Source organism: Loxodonta africana, chromosome 2, assembly GCF_030014295.1.
Source record: "Loxodonta africana isolate mLoxAfr1 chromosome 2, mLoxAfr1.hap2, whole genome shotgun sequence".
Lineage (NCBI taxonomy): Eukaryota > Metazoa > Chordata > Mammalia > Proboscidea > Elephantidae > Loxodonta > Loxodonta africana.
In genome coordinates, this window is record NC_087343.1 from 72524913 (window position 1) to 72544939 (window position 20027).

General features: G+C 39.5%; 1 protein-coding gene across 1 annotated transcript in view; it reads right to left on the reverse strand.

Moving 5' to 3' along the window:
- The window catches only part of LOC135230424 (uncharacterized), a 44758-nt gene extending 25249 nt beyond the window's left edge, over window positions 1–19509 (reverse strand). The window contains 2 exon segments of the mRNA XM_064279690.1: window positions 18772–18839; window positions 19305–19509. Of these exon segments, the coding sequence (XP_064135760.1) occupies window positions 18772–18839; window positions 19305–19509 (273 nt within the window).
- Between the last annotated feature and the right edge of the window lie 518 nt (window positions 19510–20027).

Here is a 20027-nt window from a genome sequence, read left to right on the forward strand (position 1 = left end):
GTCTACTAATTGTATCACCTATGTCATGTCTAAATACATTTATATTGATTAACTTTTCTCCTGGATGTGTTTTGTATTTTCTTGCTTCTTTTTAAGTCTGATAATTTTTATTAGATGCCAGTCATAATAATTTTACATTGTGTGATGGTTAAGATTGTGTGTCAACTTGCCTGGGCCATGATTTTCAGTGTTTATATGTGATCACCCACATGATGGGGCCTGCTTTAAGTAGCCAGTCAGTTGAAAGGGAGTTTCTTTGGGCATGTAGCCTGCATCTTAATGTAAGTGGATATTCTGGCTTTTGGCCTCTCTAGATCCTGCAGCTGTCTCCTGTTCATCAGACCTCCAATTCTTGGGACTTGAGCTAGCAGCTTACCTGCTGATCTTAGGATTTGTCAATCTTCACAGCCTGTGAACAAGAGTCCTGCTCTCCGACCCGCCAATCTTGAGTTCGCCAGCCCCTGTGGCTATGTGAATCAGGAGAAGTCTCTATCCTGATCCATGGACTTGCGAGGTTTCAGCCTGTACAATCACATGAGCTGTTTCCTTGATACAAATTTCTCTCTCTATATATATATAAAAAAAAAAAAAAAAAAAAATTTTTATATATATTTATATGCTTTATTGGTTTTGCTTCTCCAGAGAACCCAGCCTAAGACATATTGCTAGTTGCTATGTTTTCTATCTCCTCTCTCTCTCTTTCTCTTTTAAGTTGTTAAATACTTTGGAGCTTTGCTCTGAGAGGAAGTTAAGTTTGATCCTTCCTTTTAAGTTTTGTTGGGATGGGTCCATAACAGCCTTTATTACAAGGCAACCTTTCCCAACTACTGAAACTATACCTTTCTGAGGACACTACTCAATGTCTCATGTATTAGGAGGTCTTTAGACTCTGGGTGTTGAAAACACGAACTATTACCAATTTTCTGTAAGCTGTAGGGATTATTCCACCTATCTTTTTCTGGTAGTTTTACCCTAGCTTTCATAGTTTCCTCACTTGCATGCACAAACGGTACTCAAAGACTTGAGGGTTACCTTTTCCAGATCACTGAGCTCTGTCTCCCTCTCTCTCTTTCTCAGTGAAACTCTCTCTGGTACTCTGCCCTGAAAATTCTAGTCGTCTTCCTAAACTCCAAACTCTGTTTCCTCACCTCCAGGAAACCACCAGGCTATGACTGCGTTCTTACTTCCTGCTCAGCAGACTAGACTTGTTCTCAAAGTTGTGAGCTGGAGCACTCATATGGCTCACTTTCTTTGTTTTCCTTCTCCTGGGCATCATGGTCTGTGCTGCCTATTGCCCAATGTTTGAAAACTGTACCACTTCTATAGTTGTTAAGGCCAAAGATAAATTCATTCTCTGTTAGTCCATCATGGCTAAAATCAGAAGTACTTCCTTACCTGTACTTTGCAGGGAATGTACTCGTTCCTCCCCAAGGGCAATGAGCCCAGAGACTCAAGCAGTTAACATATCCAGCATGAATATCACCATCTCTGAGTGATGGACAGTTCTCTATATTATGTCTCAATATGGATTCACATGGTCTAGCGACTTAAAAGCTAGAGGAAAAAGCTTTACTTCTTCTGGCCTGCTGAGAGTGGAGCCATAGTAACAGGATTGGGTGAGGAAATTAAAGAAGGCTTAGGCCAGTTGCCACAGATAGTGTAGTAGGGAATAAATAGGAAATTACTAATGACCCAGTAATTACAGAGAAATGCAATCCTAGAAATAACCTTTGATTGAAACACTTATATCTGGGAGAAAAGAATTCTTTTCTCAGAGCATATCTTCTTGTTAGCATAAGAGTTTCTCCAAATTGTTTTTATATTTGCATATGCTTCAACCCAGAAATAGAACTTTAACTTTCAAATTAATGTTTCAACGGAGCTAAATGTTATTTAATTCCAGCTGTCCCACTGTGTAACTCAACGAAAATACCATTTTTCAACCTTCAGATGTCCAAAGGCAGACCACACATGCTTTATGAAGAATGTAGATTGGGAAATGGCACACAGTGGGTTCTTAATAAATGCTGTTGACTGATGGCTTTGATTGTCATCATTAGGTATGACAAGGTTTTATTCCGTTGATTCTATGAAATTCTAAAATGACACAGAGTTTGATCCAAAGTACGAAATGGATGGCTAATGAGTGAAATAAGTCTTAAATACACAATTACTGTGGGTTAGTGATGAGTCACACGGGTGGAATTACAGAGAAATACACATGTTTTTCCTGTCCATTTATACCTGATCTGGAAAGCATAATGATGCTTTTAATTGCTCCACGATTTTCAAGGCAGAAAACTTCAAATTACTTACTTTCGATCTAAAAGTAAATTATTTTAAGCTTTGAAGAGAAAATTATCTTCAAATCCGAATAGGCTTAGCACTACGAATTGGGAACTAAGAGGGTATTTCTACAGCATATGCTGCCAACAAAATCTAGCAAATTTGGGAAACTTCAAGGGAGATTAAGAAAATCTGAAACCTTGTGAGACTGAATGAAAGTAAAATTCATTGAGTTTAAACCCCAGGTCCACATGCTTGCGTAATATGATCACTGTTTACATTTATTTACTTAATATTAAAATCGAACATTGCTGGGATGCAGCTATTTAGGTTTTGGTAAATGACAAACAATATGTTCCCTTTCCAAACACTGCAAGACATCAGATCCATACTTTAGGGGAAATAAAATTAAAAAAAAAAAAAAAAGGAGATTGAGAGAGACTAACAGGAAGTAGGTTCACTCACTTTGGAATTCTATTTATAAACAAACCAAGTCAGATGGACCCTAAGCCAGAGGGTGGCCACATCTTGATCCCATAACCACACATGTTCTAATCACCTTTAGACAACATCTCCTTGGCCTTTGTTTGGTTTTATGCATAGTAAAGTGCATCAGCTATTTATATCCCTGACAGTTGGAAATGATAGGCCAGGTTTGTGGAGCTTTTTATTTTTAAGAAAAATGTTGAAATTGGTTTATCTCACCCTGATCCTGCTGTCAAAAAGCTAGAACTACTGGAACAGCTGAGTGTATGAAAAGGCAACTGCTCTGGATTGTCAGTGAACCAGAGACTGTTCTGCCTAAAAACATAAACAAGACAAGAAAGTATTTTAATTTCTTTATTAAAAGCAGTTTATGAAAACAAGAAATTTCCAGTAAAGTGAAGGTAGTATATCTAAAAGGTACTGCCTTTTCATGATCAAGCTATTTGATTTTTATTAAGATAAACTAATACATTTACTTTCTTTTTTCATTTATTACTGGAAGTAATGAACACTTAGTTTTTAATCTTCTCAGAAATGTCTCTTTTTCTAGAAATGCTTCTTCTTCATACTTCAATTAGTGGTTCAAAAGGAGCCTCCATATTTTAACATGAGTCCACTCCTTTGGCCTTAGAGCCTGAGGCTTGAGAGGTTAAGTTACCTGCCTTAGTTCATCTATCTGAAACTGGTAAACCATAGACTTCACCAGGATTTCTCAAACCTAGGCTGAGAATGAGCATGGGTCAGCTCCTTTTAGGTGGTAGAAGTTATAAACTCTACAGCCTAGGTACGGTTGGTAGCCATGTTTCCTGCCCTATGTAGGAAGGCGGACTCTGATAAGAGAGATTAAAACCAGCATGTCGTAACAGGATGATCCAATTCTTTGTGTTCGAGACCAGCCGTGTTTTGAATGGTGCATGGTAAGATCACATTATATCCATATTTGAAGGGCTAGTATCTTACAGTTAAGGAGTGCTAGACCTTGTAAGTGTATTTTAAAATCACTTCCATTTACTATTATTGGCAAACTATTGTGAGTCAATTATAGAATCATAAATACGGAAAACCTATAAAGGCCATTGTTCCTTTACTATTATTGGCAAACTATTGTGAGTCAATTATAGAATCATAAATACGGAAAACCTATAAAGGCCGTTGTTCCTTTAGCAAACATTTAATGAACAATTATTAGTATGCAGGCTTCGTGAGAACTTCAAAGTTAAACACCTTAGGGCAGTCTCTGCCATTGATGAACATATAACTCATTTAAAAAAAAAAAAACATTTCCAATAAAATATGCTTTTGTGGTAACTGTCAATTTCTAGATGAATAAAATGATTCGTTACAAAGACAAAAGCACCAGGACTTTTAAGCTTCCAGTCAAGATGGCATTATCAGCTCATAGTATAAAACTCTCTCTTCCATTTCAAAAGCATACTCAGTGATAAATGGAGGTGGCCTACTGGACCAAGCAACTGGAATAAGGCAGAGACAATTGGATGATGACAAATAGAATTTTCACCCGGGCTATCCCACAGGACGTCCATTGTATCTATGAATCTAAAAACCAAAACCAAATCCAATGCCATTGAGTCTATTTCAACTCATAGCATCCCTACAGGACCGAGTAAAACTGCCCCGTGGGGTTTTCTAGGCTATAATCTTTACAGAAGAAGACTGCAACATCTTTCTCCCACAGGTATCTCGTGGTTCCAACCCCTGATATTTCAGTTAACAGTTAAGCACTTTAACCACAGAGTCATGGGGGATCCTTTCCACAACTCTACCTGGTAGCTAGTTCCTCAGCTCCCAAATTCATAATTAAGAGGGACATTCTTAGAAACTGGCATAACTCTCACGTTTATTCTTTGACCTGTGGAATACATGCAGGAGGGACTAAGGTGGAGGCCCCTGATAATGTCCCTTCCTCATCCTGGCCAACATTATGAATTAAATAATAATAACAATAATGCTGCATCCTGGGAAGAATGGCAGAAATTAGGAAATTAGTCCAACTCTCAGAAACTTAAATGTTATGGGTTGGTTGTTCTCATTATATTCCCATTTAATGCAGCAGCCTTGCCCCTACAAGAAAAACAGGTATGCCACGGAACAGATTAACCCTGGTTAAGAGCTCAGCTGCTAACCCCAAGGTCCTCCAGCCATTTCTTGGAAACCCTATGGGGCAGTTCTACTCTGTCCTACAGGGCCTCTATGAGTTGGAATCGACTCAACGGCAATGGGTAACTGCAAAGTTAAGCCAGTAGTAGCCCCAGCCATAACTGCTGAGCCAGATATAATATCTTTAATAGATCATGTCAACATAGCCTCTGATACATGGAGAGTGTTTTAATCTGGTGAATATTTATATTTAAAACCCCACCAAGATGGAGCACAATTGCAAAATTGGAGATAAAAGAAGTCTGTGAGAGACATGTAGTCAGATTTACAGGAGTGGGCCCTCAAAGAGGATCTTTGTATATTAAATTAATAATCACTAGAGCACAACCACTTCAGGAGAAGCATTAAACAACTATGTGGAAAGGCTTACTCATTCTGTGGTTTTGAGCCAGCACTTGTACTCCACCTTTCCAGTGGATGCACAACAGGCCTACAAAAGAATAGCTGTGGTAGAGAAATGGAGGCTACACCCGTGGGCCCAAAAGCACGGACCTCCCTGCAGCAAGAGTGATATAGCTACCATTTTTGCTGAATAACTAGCCTGTCAGCAGCAGAGAGAAATTTTGAGTCCATGATATGGCTCTATGCCTCAAGGAGACTAACCAGTTTTTTGTTGAAAAGTAGATTATGTGATCCTCCTTCCACTCTGGTAAAGGCCATGAATTGTTCTAATCAAGATGTACTTGATTTTCAGTGAAACGATTGCCTTCCCTGCCTGTGGTGCCTAAGATGGTACCACTATCCAAAGGCTCACAGAACTGTAATTTACTGGTGTTATACCTCAGATCAAGAGAGCCACTTTGTGGTGAAGGAGATGACAAAAGGCACATGATCACATGATCCACTTGCCCTACCACATATTACATAACACAGAAGTTGTCAGACTAAGAGCATTGGAATGGCCTTCCTGAAGCCACAGGTAAAATATCGGATTAGAGATGATACTCTGTAAGATTGGGGAGCTGTTAAGGTATACATACTATAAATAAATGACCAACGTATGGTACTGTTTCTCTAATTTGTAGACTACATGAGTCTAAGGCAGCAGTGTGCAGTAGAACTTTCTACGGTGATGGAAATATTCTTCTGTACAGTCTAATATGGTAACCACAAGCCACATTTTGCTATAGAGCATTTGAAATGTGGCTAGTATGAGTGAGGAACCGAACTTTTCATTTAATTTAAAATTAAATAAGCACACATGGCTGGTAGCTTCCACATTAGACAGCACAGATCTAGAGGTCTTGCTTCTCAGAGTCAGTGCTTCCACCATGGGCTGCAGTAAGAATCCTACTAAATATTAAATTAGGAATGCTGACAGGTAATTTGGGGCTGCTCACTCTAGCGGATTGTAGCCAAAGAAAGGAATTACCACACTTGAAGGAGTAATTGATCTGAGCATCAAAAAAAGGTAAGCTTGCTGAAGCATCATGGGGTCAGGGACTCCATTTTGCAAATGAGGACATCCACAGGCCATCTCATGGTCCTCCCACACTCAGTTTTAACCACAGGGGGAAATGAGATCAACAAAGCTTGATAAGGGAATGGTAAACAGGAGCTTAGATTCCTCATGGATAAAGTTCACAGTCACCACTTAGACTGACGGATATGATGTCTGAAAGGGAAGAGAATCTGGACTGTGTGGCAGACGAGGGAGATGATGTAGTCAGTTACAGCCTCTTGGGACCAACTGCAGCAGTGGAGCCGTAGTTCGTCCCACCAACTCTCATCTTGTAAAATTTCTCCCAGATACTATGTCCAACCATTTTTAAGAAGTCGTGATAAAATGGAATGAAGTTGCTAGTGGATTTTCTGGGCAGTGCAAATGATTAATGTACTTGGGTGCTAACCAAAAAGGTTGGAGGTTGGAATGCAGCCAGAGGTGCTTTGAAAGAAGGACCTGGCAATCTACTTCTGAAAAATCAGCCATTAAAAACCCTATGGAGCACAGTTCTACTCTGACATAAGTCGGAATCAATTTGACATCAACTTGTTTACTGGTTCCTAGTAATATTTTATTTCTTGATCTGGGTAGTGTTTACATGGCTGTTTACTTTGTAAAAGTTTATGGAGTTATATATTTAATATCTGTGAACTTTACTGCATATATATATAGTTCAATAAAAGTGTTTTAAAAATAAAAGAACTCACACAAACTTCCCACTACCACATCTAGCAATTATATGCATCTGTGTTCAATTATTCTGCTTTCCCCAGTTTTACATGGGATGAATTGTCCATGCTTCTAGCTAAGGCCAAACTCTCCACTTGGGGAAGAAATTACTTCCCCAGGTTTTTAGTGAAAGACATTACTCTCTCAATGCACCCCCAACTTCATTATTATTTTTTCCTTCTGTCCTGTCTCATTCTCAATAGCGTAAGAAATGCGCTGTCTCACATATTTAAACTATACCTCAGTCAGCCCCTCATACTCCTTCAGCCACAGTTCATTTGCTATTATCTTTTACAGTAAAATTCTTCAAAAGATGTTTTTACACAGGCTTTGTTATTTTCTCATTTGCTCTTTGCACCACTCTTTTTATGTTACCAGTTAATTTGTATATATATTTATGATTTATTTTTCTTTCACATTGTTCAATATTTCAACATTTTTTCCAACCCTTACTATTTTTTATAGTTGTAAAAATATTAATGTCTGTAATCTATTCATCTTCAGAGATTCTTTAAAAGTAATAGTAGTATTGAGTATTTTAAAATTTATATTACTTATTTAATATTTTGTTTATTTATTGATATTTTTATTGAGTAGTATTTAATGAGTATACTTTGGATATATTATCAGAAGGGACCAGTCCCTGGAGAAAGACATAATTTTTGATAAAGGAGCAGGTCAGCAAAAAAGAGGAAAGTCCTCAAGGAGATGGACTGACACAGTGTTTGCAACAATGGGCTCAAACAGTAATGATTTTGAGAATGGCATAGATCTGAGTAGTGTTTTGTTCTGTTGTACATAGGGATGCTATGAGACAGAACTGACTTGACAGCACCTAACAACAATAACGCTGAGTATTTACCAAAAAGTGGGAGTTAAAATGCAAAAGAAGATGAACTTGAAGCTTACCTTGCACTATAAGAAAAAAAAAATTGAAATGTATCACAGACCTAAATGTAAGAGCTAAAGAAATAACATTTCTAGGAGAACATTTTTGTGATCTTGGCTTAGGCAAAGATTTCTTCAGTAGTACACGAAAAGCACAAACCATAAAAAAACAAGTTGATAAATTGTACTTCATCAAATTAAAAACTTCTACCCTTTGAAAGGCATTGTTAAGGTAATGAAAAGGCAAACTACAGAGGGGGAAAATATGTTGTAAAATGCATATCTGGTAAAGGACTTATATCTAGAAGTTCTGGTATAAAGAATTCCTATAGTTCAGTAATAAGAAGATAATAACTCAATTAAAAAATATACAGGCAAAATATTTGAACACACATTTCACATAAAAAGATGTACTTTGGCAAATTAGTGCGTGAAAAGATGATCAACATCATTATTCATTAGTGAAATGAAAAATAAAACCACAATGATATACCATTACAATGTACCAGAATTGCTAAAATTAAAAGGACTGATGATATTGAATGCTGACAAGCGTTAGGAGCAACTGGTACTCTCATATATTGCTGTACGAGATGAGTACAAAATGCCGTAACTACTTTGAAAACTAGCTTGACTGTTTCTTACAAGGTAAGCATATCTTGACCATAAAACCCACATATGACCCAATAATCTTACTCCTAGGTATTTATCCAAGAAAAATAAAAACATTTGTTCAACAAAAACCCTTATAACAGTATTGATAGGTTCTTTATTCATAATTGCCCCGAACTGGGAGAAAACACAAATCGCTAGCCCATCAACTGGTGAATGGATGAACAAATTGCAGTTTATCCATAGAATAGAATACTAGCCAACAACAACAACAAAAGGAATGCAATAGCATGAAGAAATTCCCATAGCATCATACTACGTAAAAGAAGTCAGAAAGAAAAGACTATATAAAAGACAAAAAACCCAATTAAGAAAGGGAAAAAGAATTTGAATAGATAGTTCTACAAAAAGGTAGTGTATATAAAATAAGCACATTCAAAGATGCTCAACATCATTTGTCATTAGGGAAATGCAAGTCAAAGCCACAGTACCATACCATTTCACACCCATTGTAATCAAAAGGATAGACAACAGCATGTGTTGGTGAGAACACTGAAAATTGGAACCTTCATATATTGCTGGTTGGAATGTGGAATGGTGCCACAACTTTGAAAAACAGTTTGACAGTTCCTCAAAAAATTAAGCATAGAGTAACCATGTTGTTGTTAGCTGCATCAAGTTGGTTCTGACTCATAGAGACCCCATGTACAACAAAACAAAACACTGCATGGTGCTGCAATATCCTCACAATGCTTCAATCCATTGTTGTAGCCACTGTGCCAGTTCGTCTCATTGAGGGTCTTCCCCTTTGTCACTGACCGTCTGCTTTGCCAACCATGATAGCCTTCTCCAGGGACTAATTCCTCCTGAAAACATGTCCAAAGTACATGAGACAAAGTCTCCCAATCCTTGTTTCCAAGAAGATTCTGGCTGTACTTCTTCCAAGACAGATTTGTGCATCCTTCAATATTCTTCACCAAAACCATAATGCAAAGACATCACCTCTTCTTCATTTTTCATTTTTCATTGTCCAGCATTCACATGCATATTACGAATTTGAAAACACCATGGCTTGGGTCAGGAGCACCTTAGTCTTCAAGGTGACTTCCTTGCTTTTCAACACTTTTAAGAGGTATTTTGTAGCAGATTTTCCTAATACAATTTGTCATTTGATTTCTTGACTACTGCTTCCATGGGATCCAAGCAAAATCAAATCCTTGATAACTCCAATCTTTTCTCTGTTTATCATGATGTTGCTTATTGGTCCAGTTGTGAGGATTTTTGTTTTCTTCATGTTGGGAGGTAATCCATACTGAAGGCTGTAGTCTTTGATCTTCATCAGTAAGTGCTTCAAGTCCTCTTCACTTTCAGCAAGCAAGGTTGTGTCATCTGGGTAATGCAGGTTGTTAATGAGTCTTCCTCCAATCCTGATGCTGCATTCTTCTTCCTATAGTACAGCTTCTCAGATTATTTGCTCAGCATACAGATTGAATAAGTATGGTGAAAGGATACAACCCTGACCAACACCTTTCTTGACTTTAAACCACACAGTATCCACTTGTTCTGTTTAAATGACTGCCTCTTTGTCTATGCATAGGCTCCTCACAAGCACAATGAAGTGTTCTGGAATTCCCATCCTTCACAATGTTATCCATAATTTGTAATGATCCACATAGTCAAATGCCTTTGCATCCTCAATAAAATACAGGTAAGCATCTTTCTGGTATTCTCTGCATTCAGCCAAGACCCATCTGATATCAGCAATGATATTTCTTGTTCCAAAACTATTCAGCAGCCAGCATGAATGAGGGCCAGAGCAATGGTTGCAATTTCAGGAAGGAAGGGCCACTGAGAGGGGCCTGTAGAACATTGCCATTTCCATGAACACAGATGAAAGCAGAAGGCTTTACTGACCAAATTTCTGCCAGTTGCTGCTTAATCAAATCCTGGCCATCCACCGTTTCCCCCCAAAGGAGAAATTTTAACTTGCTCACACATAGTGCATAAAGCACAGGGTTCCTACAAAGTGTGTTTGAGGAGTTGACTGAGGATATTGCCAGCTCCCCAAATCCAAAGAGTCAGCTAGGACCGCGAACACATAGGGCTGCTGCTAATTTGAACTCAGCTTTTATTAATTGACTAGATATTTGGTGTTAAGTTGCTATCAATGCTACTGGGTGTAGCTGTATTTGCCTTTCACAGTCAGAACAGAAAGTAAGCAGATTATCTTACTTTCTACTTAACTGTTCCCAGCACTGGTACAAACTAGCATTTGTCATTTTTTTCCATTCTGAATGGAAAAAAAATGTTTCTCTGGGAACGATGCTTTTGTCACTAACTAATCCTCATCACCAAAACCGGACTCCTTTGAGACAGCTGTTTTTGTATGATATTTTCAAACATTAGGGTACAGTATAATTATTAACTATTCTAGAATTTTCCAAATGTATAAATTTTACAAAAGACTTTTGTCTTTATTTGCCCTAATGTATTTTTATAATAACAATATCATTAAAAAAAACTTCAGTCCTAGTATGTATTAGGCACCCAATCATCATTAATCATCCTACTCCATCTCCTCTTTTTTTTTCTCCTTTTCCTCCTCCTTCTGCAATTTAAAGATGAGGAAACTAAAGCTCATAGAGATTAAGAATCTTGTCATGGTCACGGGTCTAAAAGTATTGGTCCAAGGAGGCTGTGAGAAGCCTAAGCTTGTGTTCTTTCTAATGGACAAAACTGCTTTCAAAACTATAACCAAAAATTTTTCTGTGATATGTTTCAGACAGTCTCTCATTCTCTCTCTCTAGCCCTCTCTATCTTCTCTCTCCTTTTCTCTTTTGTTATTTTTCTTTTACATAGGTCTGTGGAGTTATGTGTCACATGGGCCTAGAAAACCCTATGGGGCCGTTCTACTCTGTCACATGGGGTCACTATGAGTCAGAATCAACTTGATGGCACATAACAACCACTACATGCAACGAAACTGAGTTTTATTAGGTACACAGTTCGTTTGGTTTGGAAAATTCACGCGGTTATATATAACCATAGTCAAAATATAGGACTTGCCATCACCCCAGAAAGGCCCCTTTAAGTTAATCTGCTTCTCCAGTTTCTGTTCCTATCGCTTTACCTTTTCCATATGCCACATAAATGAAATCATACAATGTACAGCCTTTCAAAAATTGAGATATAATTCATATACCATAAAACTTACTCTTGAAGTATATAATTGAGTGTTTTTTAGCATAATCACAAATATGTTCAACAATCACCACTATATAAATCCAGAACATTTTCATGACTCCAAAAAGAAACCCTGTTCCCATTACTAATCACTCCCCGTCCCTTCCCACTAGTCCTGGAAACCATTAACCTACTTTCTGTCACTATGAATTTGCCTATTCTGGAAATTTCACATAAATGGGGTCATACAGTATGTGGCCTTTTGAGTCTGGCTTCTTTCACTAGCATAATGCTTCCAATGTTCATCCATGTGGTAGCATGTATCAGTGCTTTCTTCCTTTTTATGGCTAAATAATATTCCATTGTATGGATATAGCACATTTTGTTTATTCATTCATCAGATGATTGACATTTGGATTATTTCCACTTTTTGGCTATTATAAACAATGCTGCTATGAACAATAATATACAAGATTTTGCTTACATACGTTCTCAATTCTCTTAAGTATATACCTAGGAGTAGAATAGCTGGATCCTATAGTAACTCCCCCCACACGTCTGTCAGTTTGCTGTACTGTGGTGGTTTGCATGTTGCTGTGATGCTGGAAGCTAAGCCACCAGTATTTTAAATACCAGCAGATCACTCTTAGCGGACAGGTTTCATTAGAGCATGTAGACTAAGACAGATGAGGAAGATGGGCCTGGCAGCCTACTTCTGAAAAAAAATTAGCCAGCGAAAACTTGTGAACAGCAGGGGAACATTGTCTAATATAGTGCTGGAAGATGAGCTCCTCAGGTTAGAAGGCACTCCAAATACGACTAAGAGATGCCTCCTCAAAGTAGAATAGATTTTAATGACATGGGTGGAGTCAAGTTTTCAGAACCCTCATTTGCTGATGTGGCACAACTCAAAATGAGAAGACACAGCTGCAGACATCCATCAATAATCCATTGCCATGGAGTTGATTCCGACTCATGGTGACCCTATAGAACAGACAGAGTGGAACTTCCCCCTAAGGTTTCCAAAGAGTGGCTGGTGGATTTGTACTGCTGACTTCTTGGTTAGCAGCCAAAGCTTTTAACCCCTGGGCCACAAAGAAGGAACAGTAGTTGGAAAATATTGCCTTGGTGATATAAACGATGCTGGAGATAGCATGATAGAATTTTGCAAGACCAAGGACATCTTCGTTGCAAATACCTTTTTTCTACAGCATAAACAGCAAATAGCCATGTGGACCATGCCAGGTAGAATACACAGGAATCAAACTGACTACCTCTGTGGGAAGAGCCGGTGGAAAAGCTCAATATCATTAGTCAGAACACGGCCAGAAGCCAACTACTGAACAATCAATTGCTCATATGTAAGTTCAAGTTGAAGGTGAAGAAAATTAGAATAAGTTGACGAGAGCCAAAGTACAATCTTGAGTATATCCCACCTGAATTTAGAGACCATCTCAAGAATAGATTTGACACACTGAACACTAATGATTGAAGACCAGATGAATTGTGGAATGACATCAAGGACAACATACATGAAGAAAGCAAAAGGTCATTAAAAAGACAGGAAAGAAAGAAAAGACCAAAATGGATGTCAGAAGAGACTCCGAAACTTGTTCTTAAATGTCGAGCAGCTAAAGCAAAAGGAAAAAATGATGAGGTAAAAGCTGAACAGAAGAATTCCAAGGGTGGCTTGAGAAGACAAAGTATTATAATGAAATATGTAAAGATCTGGAGTTAGAAAACCAAAAGGGAAGAACACTCTGAACATTTCCCAAGATGAAAGAGTTGCCTCCAGTTGCAATACTGATGGATTCTATGGGGAAAGTATTAAACGATGGAGAAAGCATCAAAAGAAGATGGAAGGAATACACAGAGTCACTATACCAAAAACAGCTGTCTTAAAGGAGTCCGGTTTTGGTGATGAGGATTAGTTAGTGACAAAAGCATGGTTCCCAAAGAAGCATTTTTTTTCTATTCAGAATGGAAAAAAAATGACAAATGCTAGTTTGTACCAGTGCTGGGAACAGTTAAGTAGAAAGTAAGATAATCTGCTTACTTTCTATTCTGACTGTGAAAGGCAAATACAGCAACACCCAGTAGTACTGATAGCAACTTGACACCAAATATCTAGTCAATTAATGAGAGCTGAGTTCAAATTAGCAGCAGCACTGTGTTCACGGCGCTGGCTGACTCCTTGGATTTGGGGAGCTGGCAATATCCTCAGTCAGCTCCTCAAACACACTCTGTAGGAACCCTGTGCTCTGTGCACTACATGTGAGCAAGTTAAAGTTTCTCCTTTGGGGGAGTTGGGGGATGGTCAGGATTTGATTAAGCAGCAAATGGCTGAAATTTTGTCAGTAAAGCCTTCTGTTTTCATCTGTGTTCATGGAAATGGCAATGTTCTACAGGCCCCTCTCAGTGGCCCTTCCTTCCTGAAATTGCAACCATTGCTCTGGCCCTCATTAATGCTGTCTGCTAAATAGTTTTGTGCTTGTATGTGTCCTATCTGATTATTTTTTTCCCAGGCTTATCTTGTCTGGTCAGTATATTACTGAGGGCAGGACTTTGTCATTACTAACTTGTTCTTTATCCCTCTTGGCACAGGGGACTTCGGAGTTTAAATTAACTCCTGATAAATTGATCAGACTTACTTGAACTCTTAACTAGTTCAATCTTTCATCTCATACATTTGTCTCTTGAACTCTTGACCACTTGACCATTTTAGTGAGACCAGATACCTCATGGAAAGTGAAAGGTGGTCTTTGGCCAGTCATGATCTTCCTGAGCCTCAATTCCCTAGCTGTAAAATAGGGTTAAAATATAATTTTTTGGGGGGGGGAGGGGGTTGTTTTGATGGTTCAGTGGCAGAATTCTCACCTTTCATGTGGTAGACCTGGACTTGATTCCCAACCAGTCCACCTCAAGTGCAGCCACCACCTCTGTGGAAGTGGAGGCCTGACTATTGCTATGATGCCGAACAACTTTCAATGGTGCCTCCAGACTAATAGAAACTAGAAAGAAAGGTCTGGTGATCTACTTTAGAAAACCAGCCAATGAGAACCCTATGAGTCACGACAGTCTGATCTGTAACCAATCCTGGGTATATCACAGGATTGGGCAGCATTTTGTTTTATTGTGAGTGGAGTTGCCATGAGTCAGAGGTCAATGACAGCAGCTAACACACCACTGCTACCACCAATGTAGCTAGCACAGCACCACATAGTGTATGCCCAGTAAATGGTAGGAATTATTATCATTTCTTCTTCCGGAGTCTATTATTTAAAAACAGCTCTATCAAAAAGGGCATGGGTGGGAGAAGTAGGTGGGTGAAACGAGTTCCGTCTTCAGTGAAAATGCTGCTGTGAAGACATCGCAGGATGATCCTGGGAATAAATGACATGAAATCCACCTCCTAACCACTATCCAAACATTATCAAGCAAGAGGAGTGAGCCCTTGAGCTGAGGACAGTGTACATACATGTAATATTTTAGGAACTGTCATAGAATGAGGTATGGAAAGGAGAAATATTTTCTTATGTGAACCTAAACCACTCAATTTGTACTGGGTTTACACTTAAGGAAATGAAGTGTTTCTTCTAAACAAATTAGAGCACTGAGAAGGTGCTGATTAAAGATTTCTGCTTGAGAAGTAACTTTAAAAGTACAACCAGTTTTCAGAATTTTCTTGGCTTCACGCATTACTTAGTTTGCTAGTTTCAAGTTGGTATGGCCCCTTGAAGCACAAACAGGTGCTTGTGAGAAGTGGTGGGAATTCGGCATTAATGCCATACAGAGATCTCTTCTGTATCTGAAAACAGGCTATGTATCTAAAACATTTCTCTGTGTCTCTGCCACTTAAGTGCTGGAATCATAAAGCACAGGATGAGGCAGAACAATCCTGCGATTGTTTTTAACATCCTCAAGGAGGATTTCTGGGCACCATAAGCTGCTAATGAATTTGAGGAGGCAGGTGCAAGACGTGCAATTACTTTTCCATTTTCATCCCTTTTTGTCATTTGAGAGCACTTACAGATCGTTCCCTGATTTCCATGGTAGAGGCTTTTTGTGAGAAAGAAATTTTCTATCAGAAAACAGCTATTAAACACTGTTCAAGATGTCTCTAATTGGGATAAAAATAATAAAGACAATGAAAAATGACAATTTCTGAAATTTTTAGAACTTTAAGTAGTTCTCATTAAAAGTTTTAAATGGTCACTTTACCTTATTTTACTAATATACTTGGTTACTAGGACTTGCTTCATATGATTTTTCCCCAAAGAAATAAAAGTTTTACTCCTCCAAGCCCACCTCAGCAAGCTTGGACCTTGGTTGTAATTGCTTCACTCACATCCACTCCCTATTTCTTTGTTCCTTCCCATCTTCCTGGAGTCCAACTCCCCGGATCAGAAAGTTCAGGCCTTCATGGCCAACAGTAAACTAGATTTTCTCAGCCATCTCAGACTCAGCTGTAGAGTACTGAACTCAGTATCTATACCCCACACCTGCTAACCTGCCATCTTTTTCCCCATTGTAGAAAATGGCAGCATATTTCACCAAAATATTTTCAGCAAGAAGCCTCAAAGCCTTCCTTTTCTCTTTCACTCCCCCTCCCCCAACTGGTTAAATTACCAAACCCTGTTGTTTCTTCTATTTACTGAATATCTCTTCTGACTGTCTACCATTCTTCATTCCCACTGCTGCCACCTTAGTTGAGGCATCATTGTCTGTTATGTAGAAACCTTCTGTATGGAGTCCTTCACCCCACTTGCCCTTCCCAGATATGCTCCACCATATGTACAAGGCGATCGTATAAAACACAGATCCGAGTGCAGTACTCTCCAGCCTAAAACACTTGTTTTTCACTTCCACTTGGGATAAAACCCCAAATCTGTGTCATTGTCTGCATGACGTGGATCCTGCCTGTTTCTCCAAACTCACTTCACAGCACTCTCCCCTCACTGTCTACACTCACGTCACACTGATATCCCTTCAACTTTTCAAGCTTGTCATTCTTTCTCTTGAAGTCAGGCCTTTAGCACTTAGCCTAGTATATTCTTTTTTTCTCACACTTTGACTGTACCATGTCTAGTCATCACTCAAGTCTCTGCTTAGAGGTCTTTTCCTCAAGGAAGCGTTAACCTACCCACTGTTGTTGTTGTTAGGTGCCGTCAAGTCAGTTCTGACTCATAGCAACCCTATGTACAACAGAATGAAACACTGCTCGGTCCTGCCTGATAACCTGTTGTTGCAGCCACTGTGTAAATCCATCTCATTGAGAGTCTTCCCTTTTCTCACTGACCCCGTACTTTACCAAGCACAATGTCCTTCTCCAGGGACTGTTCCTTCCTGATAACATGTCCAAAGTATGCGAGACGAAGTCTCCACATCCTTGCGTCTAAGAAGCATTCTGGTTGTACTTCTTCCAAGACAGATTTGTTCATTCTTTTGGCAGTCCATGGTACAGGCAATATTCTTCACCGACACCATAATTCAAAGGCGCCAGTTCTTTGGTTTTCCTTATTCATCATTCAGCTTTTGCATGCATATGAAGCGATTGAAAATACCATGGCTTGGGTCAAGAACACTTTAGTCTTCAAGGTGACATCTTTGCTTTTTAACACTTTAAAGACATCTTTTGCAGTATATTTGCCTGAAACAATGCATCTGTTGATTTCTTGACTGCTGCTTCCATGGGTATTAATTGTGGATCCAAGTAAAATGAAATCCTTGACATCTTCAATCTTTTCTCCGTTTATCATGATGTTGCTCATTGGTCCAGTTGTGAGGATGTGTAATCCAAACTGAAGGCTGTGGTCTTTGATCTTCGTCAGTAAGTGCTTCAAGTCTCCTTCACATTCAGCAAACAAGATTGTGTCATCTGCATAATGCAGATTGTTAATGAGCCTTCCTTCAATCCTGATGCTCTAGTCTTCTTTGTATAGCCCAGATTTGTGGATTATTTGCTCAGCATACAGATCAAAAAGTAGAATGAAAGGATACTACCCACTAGATTTGGTTAAATGATCTCCCTGTAGATGCCCATGACAAATATGCTTCTCTTCTTAATACATTCCTCAACATGAAATTATTTCTCTAACATATGGATTCCCAACTAGAGTCAAAGATCTCTGAAGAGGCTGACTTGCACACTATCATATTCCCTTTATTTAGCACTATGCCTGTTGCATATTAAGGACTTAATATCCGTTGAATTGTAGTTTTTCCTTCATTGCTCCCTACGTCTATCTGCTTGCCTTCTCTTGAGAACTGCAGAAAACATTAGTAATTTTTTATCCAACATTTATTTGTCAACATTCTATGCAAAAAGAGCCCTGATTTTGTTCAACTTGCTGCCTACAATGGGGTCGGGGTGGTGAGACCACTTTGATGTGATTCAATGAGGAGAAAGTTATTTTACTTTAAGTACTGACGTAGAATTTTTAGAAATAACAGAAACTGAAACAAAAAAAAAAAAAAAAAAAAAACTACTGACCTACCAGTATAAGAAAAAATCATCCATTTATTCATTCACCCATCCAACAAATATGTGAGCACATGCTATGTGTAAATCACCATATTAGGCATATGATTCTTTCCCTCACAAAAAAGTATGAGTTGCTCAGATGTGTGTGTATGTGTGTATGTGTGTGTGTGTGTGTTGGGAGTGGGCAGCGGCTATAAACAGATGGAGCGTCAGGTATAAAAGTACAAAATTGAGACAATATTGACTTGTTCGAGAAATTGAAGAAAATTCAGCTTGGTCAGAACAGAGAATGAGGTGATAATGGTGAAATATGTGGCCTAAGATGTACATAGAGGCAGATCATAAAGTGCTTTGTAAGCCATACCTTAAGAACAATGGGAAGATTGAAAAGGATTTGAACCAAGGCAGGGGGATCAATCTGGATGTTACATAAAGATTAAACTGGGGACATGGTCCAAGATGGGGGCTTAGTCACACATACCTTCGGATCCCCCTGTAGCAAAGAACCAAGAAACCAAGTGAAACAGATACAGATGCCCATCTGGGCACCTAGAACAGAATGATGAAGACTTAGATCAAACACCAAAGGGAAGTAGAAACTAATGAAAATAACTAATGAGGATACTTAGGGACTGTAGACCTGCTACCAGCTGGCCCAGCGCAGCAGGGCCATCTTGAGACAAAGCAAGCAGCATTCCTGGTTAAGGAGTAGTGGAAGGCAACTTTACAGACTCCCCAATAGGAGATGTAGATACTGTGTAGACAAACCCAGAGTGAAGCAAGGTGAGCAGAGCAAACTGGATGTAACAATGGAAAGTGCAGATAGGTGAGCAAGAGCCCTAGGTATCCAGATGACCATAGAGCAGAGAGGGACCCAGAAAATAGGGACAGAACTAGTCATCAGTGGCGGTCCCTGATCATTTAAGCAGGTGGTGCTGGTAGAATAGAGGATCCTTGGAGTGGTGGCTAGAGATCCCCCACCTGACTGGACTCTGGACAGCCCCCCCCCCTCACATTTAGTCAGGGCCTGGTTGTGATTTCTGGCTGCACTCTTCAGGGAGTGCTTTGACACCCACACCAGAAACTGGGGAAACACAGTGCCCACATCCTCGCTTCCCCACCTTCTTGGTGACAAGAAGTGAGCTCCCCACCACCTGGTGATCTGCAGATCCCGGGCCTGCAGACCTGCAACTGGAGGCTCACAACCACCCCCATGCATCCCCACATAATGATGCCCACTGGTGATCCATAGCACATGCTCACATGCTCTCAGACCTGCAACCAGAGACTTGTGCTTGCTGTCTCTGACCACCCCTGTGCCACCCTGCCCACCCAACGACCACTGGTGGGTGATTATGTGACACCCACCTGGTGCCTGGTGACCTCTACACCCTCACCTCAATCACCCAGCAACCAGTGAAAACACTCCCTGCACCCATGCCCAAGTGACCATCCAGACAGACTCATTACCTCACCAGCAACACCAGTCACATCCTGACAGGTGCCATATATACCTCTGCCAAATGATGAGCAGGAGATCCTAGCGCCCTCACCTAATGTCCACCCTGCTGCAACAGCACACATTCCACACCCAAAGAGTCCCTACTGCCTGTCTACACTTGCACTGGAACCCCTTGAAACCTTGCCATCTACTGAGGTATCAATTCATAGCGCACAGTGGGTCTATCCCATCCATTTTGGTAGCACTCCTTCACAGCAGATACTGAGACATCCTGC